Source organism: Penicillium cinerascens (assembly GCF_028974065.1).
Source record: "Penicillium cinerascens strain IBT 15544 chromosome Unknown contig_16_segment0_segment0, whole genome shotgun sequence".
Lineage (NCBI taxonomy): Eukaryota > Fungi > Ascomycota > Eurotiomycetes > Eurotiales > Aspergillaceae > Penicillium > Penicillium cinerascens.
In genome coordinates, this window is record NW_026695286.1 from 3,322,092 (window position 1) to 3,335,332 (window position 13,241).

Consider the following 13,241-nt stretch of genomic DNA (forward strand, 5'->3'; position numbering starts at 1 on the left):
TTTTGCGACCTGCGATAGTCTCTAGCGTGTCTTAGGTTCCGCACAGACCACCGTTGGGACTATGGAATTATTTTTTCCTTGAGTGCTGCAGACTATAGAATAGACCTAGTTGCTATTCGAATACTGTTTTTGATAGTTATCCGGCTACAGTTTCCAAAAAGTCCAAGAATGCCGCCCTACACAATACACAGGAGGGTATGGGTAGTGAGCTGGCACCGGATTAGAGATACCGAGCACGAGGTTGATCTTACGCGAGTCAATCAGCTAATGCCCCTGATAAAACAGGTCCGTGCCTTCCACGGTACGTACTCACTGTCAAACACAAGAAAAAAAAGAGTGCAGACCAGGTTGTACCGTGTAGTCCGTAGCACCGAGCACACCGGGTTTTACCTTTCTTGCCTCAGGCATGAGGTGGTGGATGATTCAGCAGCCGGGGTCTGCGACTGAAGTACATGCATGTGCATGTACAGGAAGTATAAAAGTATAAGGCTGGTGTCCTACAGACTATATCAATGAAACTAGCCTCCAAGGCACTCTATATACCTCGGTAGATATCGGAAACCATAGTCTAGACCAAGTACACAGGGCTTAGCATACTTCCCCCTGTCAATCTGATTTCAGTCACCAGACTTACCATTCCTGACGGATCGGTTCACCGCAGACTCCATTTCGGGCCTGCGATTGCCGCTCCCCGCAGCTTTCACAACTTCACCGCGAGCCCGAGTTCCTCATTCGGCCTGCCGGTCATTCAAATGGCTCAATCCTTTCGCGGTTTCTATTACCACATATAAGTCAGGGCTGGCCCCGGCGCCGTGCGGCCTGCGATACTCGATCTTTTTCTCTTTTCTTTTTCCTTTTTTTTTTTTGATACCTAGGTACATCATAATATTCAGGCCAGAGCCCGGTTTGTACTCCGGAGAAAAAAGAAAAAGAAAGCAAATCCCGAGGTCGCCCTTGGTGAAGAGAATTGGCAATGCACATTCTGGTAAGTAGCGGATCGTCGAGTTCACGCGCACCATCTTCTCTTTTGTTCAGCGCGCTTTGCCTCGGGAAATCCTGGTACTGCCAAGGTGGTTCCGCAACGAAACAACATTTGAAGCTATCGCATTCCTGTTCTAGCCCTGGATAGCCTTGAAATGTCATTTGCTACATCGTCTTCAAATCTTACAATGGGAAATGAAAAGATTATTCCAAGGTTAACACTTCCAAATAGGTAGTCAACGACGACGGGCCGCCGAACAAGCGGCTCTCGCCCTACGTGCGCCCGCTCGTCGACGAACTCCAAAGCGCGGGCCACCTAGTCAGCGTCGCTATCCCAGCCGCCTCGCGCTCATGGATCGGCAAAGCACACCTGATCGAAGCCTCGCTGACCGCTCACTCTGTACACCCGGACTCTTTCCGCGACGACGGCACCTGGGACGAAAGCTACAAATCAACGGCCGAGAACGAGTGGGTAGTTATTGAGAATGGCACACCGGCCAGCTGCGCCCAGCTGGGTCTCTACAACCTCTTCACGGATCGTCCGCCTGTTGACCTCGTGATTTCGGGCCCCAATCACGGCCGCAATGCCTCCACGATCTATAACCTGTCCTCGGGTACCGTGGGTGGTGCTCTTGAGGCTGTGTTCTGCGGAAAGCGCGGTATTGCTATCTCCTTTGGTAGCAAGGATCCGCAGCCGGCGGACATTATTGAAGCTGCGGCGCGTCTTGCTGTGCGGACGGTTGAACATTTGTGGCGCAATTGGGATGAGCGCGTTGAGCTGTATAATGTCAATGTTCCCATGCGCATTGATGTTGAGACTCAGCCTGTGCTATATACTCGCACTCTGCCTTACTACTGGTCTCGTGGGTGTTTGTATGCCGAGGCTGGGGCGGAGGCTAAGAGCAAGATTGTGAACGGGGTGACGAATGGTGTCAACGGTGTCAATGGGGTCAATGGTGCTGAGGTGAAGCATTGCAATGGCACCCATGTCAACGGTGTCAATGGGGTCAACGGCGTTAACGGCCATGCTGAGCAACCAAAGCGCAAAGAGCGCCATTTCAAGTGGTCTGCTGATCTGTCGGATATGAAAAAGAGGCTGCAGGAGAGCGAGGAGGGTACAGATGCGCATACAGTATTGAATGGGTCAACGAGGTAAGATACTCCGCCATTGTTTCCGATATACTCTGCTGACCCGAGCCAGTGTGACTGCTCTTCGCGCCAATTTCTGGCATGTGCCCGATCTGGAAGGACCACTGGACCTGAATCAATAAGACCGTCCCGAACGTGACGTTTGACACGCATATAATGTTTCTCTTTTCTGTCATCTTGGGTTTCTCTAGGCGCCGGGCCTTTTGATCTTGCATTTGGAGCAGCGTATAGAGGAGCGATGTCTAAGGCACTTTGTACATATTGCGGATCGCATTTACCATGGACATCATTTACGATTTGACTATCGCTGGACAGCCCGGTAGAGACGGGCGCAATGTAACATATGGCATATAAAAGCTTCGAAAGTGGGTGTATCTCATGAACTCAAATCCGCTCTGGACTATCACATCGCGCGTGCGGCCTCTCCGGCGCCGCTATCAACTGTAGTCGCCTGCTCGGCGCGCATCTTGCCCTTGCCAACTCCACCTTCGCCAACGCCCATGCGGCGAGCCACATAGCGCTGTGCGACGACACCGGCCGCCAACGACAGCGTCTCCTCGATCCATTCTGCAACCCACTCGCGCGGGTCCACACCTCCACTCTCGATGATTTCGGCGATGGACTCGGGCAGCACTGAGCGCGGCATTTGTGCGTCCTCGGACTCTGGGTCCTCGGCGGCCGGTGCAGATGCATCGAGCCACTCGATCCACTTCTGAGGGATTGGTTGGGAGATGGTGTGGAAGGCAATGCCGTGGATAGGATCGTGGAGATACAGAGCGAATGTAATCTCCTCGTCTTGCTCTTTAGGCTCAATCGCACCGGAAGAAGAATCCTTTTCGCCTGATGCGCCGGCCTGGAACATATCCGCCGAGACGGACTGGCTGATAGCCTGGATGGCGAGGAAGATATCACTGCTGCGAACCGGGTTTGACTCGCTCAGCTCTTCCGTCGCCTGCTTCGCCGCTTCTTCGATTCCACCCTTCGCCGAGAAGTACTCGGTCGCGTACCCCTCGGCGCTGGCGCGGGCCAACTTGGATGCCTCGACGGCACCGCGCACCGCATTGATGGTCCGCGGGGTACCAGGAGTGACTGTCCGCCACCAGGGCCCGTCGCTCCAGCCGGCGCTGGAAATGTAGCCGCCGACATCGAGACCGCGCTTCGGGGCTGACTCCTGACCCCGTTGGATCACTAGCAAGTCTCCGCCCTCGACTTGGGACATTACGCGCGAGAAAACGGCATATACCAGCGGGTCGACGCCGGGGTAGCCTGAGAGATCGTGGGTCACATGGATTTGAAGACGTTCGTGCGACGAGATCGGAGGTGCAAGGGTGTGGATGAGGTTGGTGAATGTCGGTATCGCCATGTTGCGGAGCTCGCCGCCTGCGCAGAATATGTCAGCATGGTAGACCATAGATATGATACAGATAGCAACGTACCAAAGTCCTTGAGGGCTCCAACGTTGCCCTTCATTTGCTGAGCCCATCGTTGAGCTTCCTCGTTGTTCTGGATTTCTTTGACGGCAGCTTCAGCTTGCTTCATAGCTGCGCTGGCCGTCGCAAAGATTCCTCCCCACCATCCACCCCCCTGAGCCTCCTGTGGTGCTGTGTTCTCCGGCTCTGCCTTTGGCTGCTCCTGCTTAGCGCCCGTGCGAGAAGTGCGACCTGTCTCCTCCGACTGACGAGCGGACGTCTTCTCCTCGCTTGGTCGGTCAATAGTCGCACTAGGTCGAGGAGAACGCGTGGAGGGGCGGGCCCTGTCAGCAGACAGACGTGGAGTACCAGGTCCGCTGCTGGGTCGCTGTGTAGCCAGGTGGTCCAGCTCGGCGAGAATGTCTTCATGGCCCGCCTTTGCATTGTCGGGGGTGGTTGCGGGTTTGGGCTTGTCGCCGGACTGCTTGACATCGAGGTTATCGAACTGAGCGAGTAGCTCATCGCTTGTAGGTTTGGCTGCCTTGGGCGGCATTGTATTTGCTTGAGGATCAACTGGGTTGTTCAGGGGAGGTGACGACACCGGCACCGTTTGTTTGGAGCTCCCGAAGCGGCTGCTGTGGAGACCTGCCAAGACCGCCGCAGGCTACATTCTCTGCACTATACTTGGACGCACTTGGAAAGAGTATTCTGATGGACTCGGGGGAGCGCTAACAAATTGGCTTGTTGCTTTTGAATCTGCTTTGGCTATTGCAGACCTGCCAAGATGAAGGTTGCGTTAATGTATGGTATTTCAGGGTTGCAGCACGAACAATACCAACAATCCTTCCTCATGGTGATTGTAGCAACGTCTTCCACCTGGGTATGGAGAATGAATGACGGTATAGTACCTACTAGCGACTTGGCTCTTTCTGCTTGGTCATTAGACGCCTAGCTAGTAATATAATATGGATCCATGGATACTACCTGTATCTCAATTATTCTTTTTCCTGTCTATCTATTCAAGCAAATATATCTTGCAATCACACAACCGCCGGGGGTGAACATTAGAACCTTGGAATTGTAAGCGAGTGACTCCTGGCAAATTGCGACCAAGCGAGCCTTATTTTTGACAGAAACATCCAGCCAAGCCAAGCGGAACTCGTGTATGGAATAGGAAGATTCGACTTCCGCGGCTTTATTACCGGCCCCATTCCGGCAGCGGGGCCACGCGGGGTTTGTCGATAAAGGAGTGGCATAAATAAAGCTCATTTTTCCTTCCGCACCTAAAAGAGGATAATCAATCTTGCGAAAAAGTGCTTCGTACCGACACCATTCCCATTGTTTCTCAAATATTCACCGTTACAGGAGTACGCGCCATTGAGGCGGTCCATCGAGTCATTCCGCTCTACCCTTCGATCTCAGATCTACCCGAGGTCGAGTCCTGAAAAATAGCGACACCATGCGTCTCCCTTACGTGCCAGACCCTCCGCCTACAGCCACAGAAGACGAGGCAAAGATTCTGGCGAGTGTACAGGCCCGTCGAGCTCCAAACCCGCTCCTGCCGCTCGACCTCGCACTCTTACACTCTTTCCCGGTCGCCGAGGGATGGAACTCGTTCATTGGAGCCATCCGCACTCGCACAAGCTTATCAACCGTGGTTCGTGAGCTTGCCATCTGCCGCGTTGCAGTGGTAAACGGTGCATTGTTTGAGTGGGAACAGCATGCGCCATTGCTCCAGGAAGGTGGGCTGAGTGAGGAAGCGTTGCAGGTTGTTGGGGATGCCAAGACAGATTTCTCCGACGAGGCTGCGGAGAAGGCGTTGACTCGAGAGCAGAGGGCGGTGCTGAAGTATACGGATGCAATGACCAAGACCGTGACGGTTCCAGACGAGGTCTTCCAAGAATTGAAGGGCTGTTTCAATGAGAAGGAGGTTGTCGAGATCACAGCCACCGTGGCTGCATACAATTGTGTGAGCAGGTTTTTGGTGGCGCTGGATGTCGGGGAGAAGAACCATTGATTACTTTGGATCCTAGGAGGATGTATCGTTAATGTCGGAATCAAGTATCTATGACGTTGTTCGTAAGGTACAACAGGTGACTACCTTATCTTACGCCCCAAGGATACAAGGATACTCCGAATGGGCAGAAATTAACTTGGACATGTCCCCAGTACTTATAAAGCCTAGAGCCTTGGAAGAAGGTACTAAGTAGCATCGTCATTGATGCAGAGTGTAGGTGATGAGAATAAATCCCTTGTGTGATCAATCTACCGTCGGACGCTAGCGATGACGAAAACAAAACAGTTATCAAGAAAAACAGTGAACAGGAAGTGCACCACAACATATGAATTTGCAATCCATGCCGGCTGAATAGTTCACGGAGCGACCTACAGAGGCGCCGAGAGGTCGGAAAAATGTGAAGCAAATATGTGAGGTCTGTGCTTCGTGGCTTGAGACATGCGACAATCGGAACTAAGGGGCGAACGAAGGAGCCCGGGGAAAAAACAATACAAGCTTCCAGATTGATTTGTACGTTCTGCTTGATGTCAGTTTGTCTGTCCATAGAGAAATGGCAGAGGCATTTTTCTTGAATTGAGGGCAGGTCGTGGCTCTAGCGGTGCCCGGACAGACGTGAGGGATACCCTCCAGGGCGTAACCCTGAATGCGCATGCCCATCGAATGTATAGTCCTGCTGGTCTGGCGATTGAGAGGGAATGGTTTGTGTGAAACTGACGTCCTAGGCATCAGGCAGCGAAGCCCATTGATGATCCGCCGGTAGCGATAAAAGTCTGATTGTCCAGGATACAGCAATACAGGCTCGGGGGAGACAGAGGTGAACGAGGCATCATGCAGGGACAATAGCGTGAGTTCCATAGGGTAGTGACGGTACGGAGTACTTCACTGACAACGGTCCAACACGCAATAGGAAGAACAACCTCCCTACGTATCCGGGGCCAGCCAAAGTGGCTAGTAGATGAAGGGCCGTTGATTGGCGGAACCGGGCCAGAAGTGGGGCCAGCTGTAATGGTCACTAAGTTCACTACAAACTAAACTACTCCCTCTCAATCTCTTTTCTGTCGCGCTCAACTTCTTCCCATCATCCTTATCTCTTTCTCCCCTGTTCTTTCTTCCCTGTTCTTGTCAGAGTCTGATTCCTCGGTGGTGGTTTCATCCATCCCCCTGTTTTTTTTTTTCATTCTCCCCTTTCCCGCTGCCCTGCTGTAAGATCCTTTTTTTTTCTACATACTCCCGGTTCGCGACCACGCTGGTTCTACCAATCCCCAGCATTGTCGCCTTCCAGCAGATGTCCTTTGATACGTTTCTTCTCATCCTGTGATTTTCTCTCTCATCTCTTCACTCTTCGGGGGTTGTTGCCGCAGGCGCGGAGACGCTTCGCCATCCGCCCCAGCCTTCCAGTACACATCCCTGGCAGCCGCTCGCGACCTGGCGCCTCCAGTCTCCGTAATTGGCACGATCGGGTCTCAACTCGAGCTTGAACTCGAATTTGGTAATTTCCTGGGTTCTCAGTTCATGGTATGTGCGCGATTTTGATTTTCCCTACTCTATTCCCTACACTTCGGGTCAGATCCTGATCCACACAATTTGCCGCGACCGTGTCTGCATCTCTGCTTTCCCTCGTCTGTACCCCTACATCATGTTCGAACCATTTAGACTTGCGCATGATTGTGGCTCGCATTTTCGCGCTTCGATCTATTCGCGTTTTTCATTCTCTCACTCCCCCGTTACTCCCCTGAGGCCGGGGGTCAACTGTCTGCGCTGCGATTACTTCCTGGCGTCTTGGCACCGCAAGCGAACCGCCCGAAACTAACGAACTATACAGAACCTCCTCGCCTTCCACTTCTCGATCTGACACGTCAGGTCTTTCTTTTTGCCTTGCCCTCTCTATCTAGGGGGGCACTTTCTCTTATCATCTAATCATGGCCCCCATCCCGAGGCCTGATTTAGATATGGACAATCCGTCCTCGGATGTGGGCGACAGTCAGGATTCGCCGCTGCGCCGACAGTTCTCCGAACCTTTCCGGCCGCAGTCAACTTCCACCCAAATTTCTCAGTCGCCTGAACCATTCTCGCGCAAATTAAAATGCGACTGGTGTGGAAAGCTTCTCGAGCGTCCAGATGATCAGACCATCTCTGAAGAAGATGTGCTCAATTCTCACGTCGCCCAAGAGCATCCTTCCCATGATCAATACGGCTATGATGACGCCGAGGATGAGAATGCAGAAATCGATGAAGACGAAATCGATGAAGATGCCGAAGAAATCGACGAAGGTGATGACGTTGACGAAGAAGCCGAGGCCGAAGGCGAGGGTGAAGAACATGAACAGCTCGACGTCAACGGAGAAGATGTCGTGAATGGCACGACTCAACCTGAAGAAGGCTTTCACGGCGAAGACGAGCCCGTGACTGCTGCTCCATCCGTCAACGGCGAGCACAGCGACGCCGAGAACGAAGTCGGCAAGATCTCTTTTATTCCCATAAAGATTGCCCAACGTGCTTCCGGGAAACGCGACCTTGTTGAATGGCTCTCAAATCCTAGAACTGCCTATGCAGAGGATTTCAAAAAGCGCGTGGCTGAATGGCAAGGCCCGCAAATGACCGATCGCCTTTCCAAACTCTGGACGGTGAACGATGTCAACCAATTTTGTCCTACATACGAACAGAACTTGGCCAAGGTAGATAACACCTGGCAAAATGTCTTTCAAGATGCAAAGCCAAAGAAGCGCGATGCGTCTGAGCCCCTGATCCGTCCTGATCCGTACAAGAAGACCAAGACTGACAAGGGCCAATTCCTCGATCTCAATTCACTGGACGACTTGTTAGAAATGCTTCGCAAGCCCGAGACTCTTTCACCTGAAGAATTGTATGCCGTCACCGAGGCTGCAGAGTTCGCGATGAGAGTCTGGCAAGATGAATATCTCGCCCTCGACCAGCTCTACCTCTCGGCACATCGCCATCACCGCAGTGCACTTCCCCCGGATGCGAAGCGAGACTTCATGATGGGCATCAAGAAGAAGACGAGTCACCCTCTCGCTCGAGTACCGGAAGATCCTCGCAACTTCGAGGACCGGAAGGAGGCCATGCTGTATGGCTACAAGCACGTTTTCCACAACCAGAACACAAGCACCGCTGTCATGTGGAACCCGCAGAACCCGTTCACTCAGGGTGGCTTTGTTCCGACACCTGCTCAGGCCAGAAAGATGGCCACCAAGGTCGCACCCGACGACCGAAACCCCGACGGCTGGGCTCCTGTCATCAAGCATGGCACGGAGTTTATCCCCAAGCTGTGGGAGCAACGAAAGGAACCTCTGGCGCCCAAGTACACCCGCAAGCGCAAGGCTGTGGAAGTTGATACATCCAAGACGGACACCGAGACACAAAACGACTCTGCAGATGAGACCGAAGAGGAGGAAATCCACCCCGCGAAGCGACGCACTCGAGGCCGTGGTGGCCGACGTCCTGCATTTGAGGCATACCAGCCAGTTGAGCCCCCCGTGAGTACTCCTCGCGGCCGTGGACGAGGCCGTGGTCGTGGTCGTGGCCGAGGAGTTGGCCGACCCCCAATGACCCGGGCTTCCTTGGATTCCAACCAGGCTACTATCTACACTCCTACTTCTGGCCGAGGCCGAGGCCGACGTGGTGCAAGCACTGTGGTTGCCGCTACACCTCACGTCTCCCGCTCGACAGAGGAAACTGCCTCATTGCCCACAGATTCTCCAGCACCCGAACCAAACTCCTCGACCAAGGTCACACCTTCTCTGAGAAGGGATGCCACCCAAGAAGAAATTGAGGAAGCTCGCCGCCTGAAGATCATGAATTCGAAGAACCCCAAGCGAACCAAGGCCATGCTTGACCACTGGGAGCGTTTCAACCGCGAAGGACGCATCCGCAACCCCAAGCGATCCAAGGCACAGATCGAACAGGATCGTGTGCATGACGATGTTCGAAAGATCAAGGAAGTCTCCCGGCCTCCTGGACGTCGCCGTCGATCTCCTTCCCTTGCTCCCATTCCCACTGGAAACCTTGCACCAAAGGCACCCAACACCATTCCGCCCATGGCCGGGCAACCCCCGCACATGGGCCCTGGCCCTACTCTGCCGTCGATTGGCATGACTCACTACGCACCTAATCCTTTCAGCGCGCCTCCTCCCCCTCCCCCTCATGCCCAGCTTGGCCAACCTATGCCTGCTCAATATGCACCATTCCCCTATGTTCCCTACCAGCTGGGTCTACCACCACCACCTCCCCCCGATCACCACCATCACCGATGAGTCGGATCACCACCTCCAATGAGTTTGATCAAAACCATCAATGAGTCTGATATTTACAGCGACTGTGTATTCTACTTCTGAGTCTGTACGATAGCATTACCCGCGGGAAGCCTATCGATGCTACTTTGGCTTTCTGGTGGGCCTCTGCAAAACGCAAATTATTTTACTAGTGCAAAGCTTTTCGCTATACAAGCTGTCTACTTCATATTCCCTTGTAAACCCACCTAGAGCAAGCTATGCCGGGTATAGTAGAGTATCGCACTAGGATTATGCAGAAAAAGATGAAAGGACTTCAACGGGGCTGGTAGAGAGAGTCTAGAAAGGAGGACTGCACACCGATTTTTCGATTCGCTTCGCATCTGATTAAAAGACCAGCCGCCATAATTGGCCGGCTCCAACCACAATGTAGATGAGTCGAGAACGTTTCTTTCGCTGATAGAGGTGTATAGTACAAAATCACGTGGTGAAGACCATCACGTGCGCTTGGACTTGGCCGTGCCCGCTCTCGTCTTGAGGTAACCTGCGTCACTTCCTAATTTCGATTCGTCTTCATTGCGTCTCTGCATTCGCCATTCTGTCAAGTTTTCTAGACGGCTTGTCTGCTCAGCTGTCGTTAGGTCTATACCCACAGTCGCAATGGGCAAAAAGAGACGCGGTCCATCCCTGGACGAGCTCATGGCTCGTCCATGGTGCTACTACTGCGAGCGCGATTTCGACGACTTGAAGATTCTCACGCTGCATCAAAAAGCAAAGCATTTCAAGTGCGACAAGTGTGGTCGCAGACTGAATACTGCAGGAGGTAAGAGTCCCCGGCGCATGCTTGCGACAATTGTCCCCCGGAAACGCCAGACCTAATCGATCGCACGCTTCTAGGATTGTCGGTACACATGAGCCAAGTCCACAAGGAACAGCTCACGGAGATTGAAAATGCTTTGCCCAACCGGGCAGGTCTTGATGTTGAGATCTTCGGCATGGAGGGTGTGCCTGAAGATGTGCTGCTCGCTCATCAGCAGCGCGTCGCCGCACAGTTCCACCAGGCTGAGGCTGAGCGCCAGGCAGCAACTGGTAACCCGCCTGCAGGCAGTGGAATGGGTGGGCAGCCTGCGAAGAAGCCGAAGCTGGAGGATATGTCGGAAATGAAGAGGCGATTGGCAGAACATCGAGCAAAGAAAGCGGAAGCAGGTACTGGTGGCAGTAGCAGAGAAGCAACCCCCGCGAGCTCAGGACCAACTGCACCGCCTGCACCGCAGTTCGTGCCAAAGGCTGATAATGCATATGTGAGTTCCACCCTAATTCAGCGCGAGTTTGAGCCCTAAAACTGATATATCTCCACTAGGGACAAACCCCCGCTGCGTCTGCACCTGTTCCACCGCAACAGTATTCCTACCCCCAACCCTACGGAGGCGCCCCTGCCGCTCCCTACCAACAGGTCGCTAGTCCGGTCTATCAGACATTCTCTCCTGCCAGCGGGCAGCAATTCCCTGGTGCTGCGCCTTACCCTCCCGCCGGGTACCCTCCTCAGATGCCCGCATACCCTCCCACTCCCGGCTACGGGGCTTCTCCATTCCCTCAGCAACCTACATCCACCGAATCTACCCCTCCCCCACGGCCTGGTAGCATCCCAGCGCCCAGTGGCCTCCCACAACGCCCACACTTCGGCGCACCTGCAGTCAATGCGCAGCAGATGCAGCAAATGCACATGGGCCACGCAGTCCCACCAGCACAAGGTCACGGAAACGGAGACGCGAACCAAACGACCGGCCAAGTTATCTCATCGGTTAACGATCTAATTTCGGGCGCGGCAAAGGATGCCGCAGAGAAGCCGACCAAGAAGGAGAAGTCCAAGGCTACGAGAATGATTTACCTGCATGATACGATCAGCCCCGAAGAGAAGATGTCTCAGCTCCCGCGGTACGCCGTCGCACGCCCACAATTCCCGGAGCATACAGTGCTCGGCAACGGCCCCGACGCCGCGGTGGTGGGAACGATCCGTGATTCAGATACGGTGTTAGACCCGGCACACTAAGAGAAAAGAAAGACAACATGGTATCGGTCTCTCCATCCTCTGATATGGCGAATCAGATTCAAAGGGTGTCTACAGTGACGGACAACAGACTCCAGCTAAGTTCGACGTATACTCTGGCAACATATGAACATTCTATCTGGCTGGCTGGCTTTGTACCTGCCCTGATTGCAATCAGTAGTTCCGGCGAAAGACAAGCCTGCCTCCCGAATGATCCTGGAAATAGAGTTGGTTCTCGATGCGCTTGAGCCTCGGTGAGTCTGGGTCGACGGTTCTCTCCCTTTCACTAATCGGGATTCACTGGCGCCCTGAAGGATACCACCGTACGTGTCTCTCTCTTTCTCGGCTCTCGTGTGTTTCATCTTTTCTTCCCGTCTCACGGCCTGGATGTGAGTCAATTGAGCCTTTTGTCCAGGCTCGACGATATATCTACCCTAATGTGAGTTTACCATTAGCGTTCTCGAGGTAGGGAATCAATCATTTCATGATGTCCAATTGTATGATCCCCAACTTATCGTGTAGGCTTGTGCTATACTCGACGGATAGTAGTTCCAACGGTTGTCATACGTATCGTACGATCCCAACACCCACCGAAATAAACGTCACCAGGACCCCAACTCTTTGAAACTCGAACTCAATTCAACTGACGGAGTATCTTCGCTAGAAACACAGAAAAGAAGATAAAAGTAAAAGGGCACAGGCCCATCTCCGGTCCACCTACATCTCCCAACCACATCCAATAAGCACCTACAAGACCAATCAATCAAGACCCTATAAGCTTAAGCTTGAGCTTAAGCCCTCTTCTCCCGGAATGCAAGCCCAAACACAACAACACCATAAGTAGCAAGAACCGAAAGCCCAAGAGGCACGGGCTTACCCCCGGTCTTAATAACGCGGGGAATCGAGCTCCCGCCTAGCACAGCCGAAGCCAGAAGACCAAGCTCCTCGCCGAAAGTCTCGCCGGAGCGTAGGCGCGCAAAGCTCAGGAGGTAGAGGGCTCCCACGGAAAGACCAGCGGCAATTGAGGGGATCGAGCCGGTACGCGCGTATCCGATCGCTCCACCGAGGGAGGTGAGGACCGAGAGGGCGAGGGCGGAGTTGGTAGGGAGGGGGTTTTGGTTGGCCTTGTTGGATTGTTAGTTTTTGGTTCTTGGAGACATGAGGGTGTGTGGAGGAGATGTAACGTACCATTTTGGTAGTGTGGTTGTTTGTTTGGATCGGGGTTGAATGAGGTGGAGTGATGATGGTGAAGCTGGGGGAGCTGTGGACCCGGGGATTACTAAGGTGGTCGGGACCTCGGGATTGTCTATGCAGGTGTGAGACGGAGACGACTAGGTAGTACAAACCCTAGAGGGGTAGAAGGGTGGTCCGAATTACAATATCCTCTGAGA

At 53.4% G+C, this 13,241-nt stretch overlaps 6 protein-coding genes across 6 annotated transcripts; 4 read left to right on the forward strand and 2 right to left on the reverse strand.

The window, feature by feature from the left end:
• Positions 1-973: 973 nt before the first annotated feature.
• On the forward strand, positions 974-2,252 carry N7498_001246 (5'/3'-nucleotidase SurE; the record flags this gene model as incomplete). Its single annotated transcript, XM_058448309.1, has 3 exons — positions 974-985; positions 1,214-2,133; positions 2,183-2,252. 3 exons carry the CDS (start codon positions 974-976, stop codon positions 2,250-2,252), a joined length of 1,002 nt encoding a protein of 333 aa, XP_058313720.1.
• A 281-nt stretch (positions 2,253-2,533) lies between these two features.
• Positions 2,534-4,092, reverse strand: N7498_001247 (DUF5427 domain-containing protein MTC1; the record flags this gene model as incomplete). Its single annotated transcript, XM_058448310.1, has 2 exons — positions 2,534-3,510; positions 3,567-4,092. 2 exons carry the CDS (start codon positions 4,090-4,092, stop codon positions 2,534-2,536), a joined length of 1,503 nt encoding a protein of 500 aa, XP_058313721.1.
• Positions 4,093-4,998: 906 nt separating this feature from the next.
• On the forward strand, positions 4,999-5,556 carry N7498_001248 (carboxymuconolactone decarboxylase family protein; the record flags this gene model as incomplete). Its single annotated transcript, XM_058448311.1, has 1 exon — positions 4,999-5,556. The coding sequence occupies one exon, from the start codon at positions 4,999-5,001 to the stop codon at positions 5,554-5,556; it is 558 nt and encodes a 185-aa protein (XP_058313722.1).
• Positions 5,557-7,475: 1,919 nt separating this feature from the next.
• On the forward strand, positions 7,476-9,827 carry N7498_001249 (uncharacterized protein; the record flags this gene model as incomplete). The annotated part of the gene is made up of 1 exon (XM_058448312.1): positions 7,476-9,827. One exon carries the CDS (start codon positions 7,476-7,478, stop codon positions 9,825-9,827), a length of 2,352 nt encoding a protein of 783 aa, XP_058313723.1.
• A 636-nt stretch (positions 9,828-10,463) lies between these two features.
• On the forward strand, positions 10,464-11,853 carry N7498_001250 (putative C2H2 finger domain protein; the record flags this gene model as incomplete). Its single annotated transcript, XM_058448313.1, has 3 exons — positions 10,464-10,626; positions 10,701-11,104; positions 11,164-11,853. The coding sequence occupies 3 exons, from the start codon at positions 10,464-10,466 to the stop codon at positions 11,851-11,853; spliced, it is 1,257 nt and encodes a 418-aa protein (XP_058313724.1).
• Positions 11,854-12,641: 788 nt separating this feature from the next.
• N7498_001251 (TMEM14 family protein) lies at positions 12,642-13,041 on the reverse strand (the record flags this gene model as incomplete). The annotated part of the gene is made up of 2 exons (XM_058448314.1): positions 12,642-12,974; positions 13,039-13,041. The coding sequence occupies 2 exons, from the start codon at positions 13,039-13,041 to the stop codon at positions 12,642-12,644; spliced, it is 336 nt and encodes a 111-aa protein (XP_058313725.1).
• Positions 13,042-13,241: the final 200 nt, after the last annotated feature.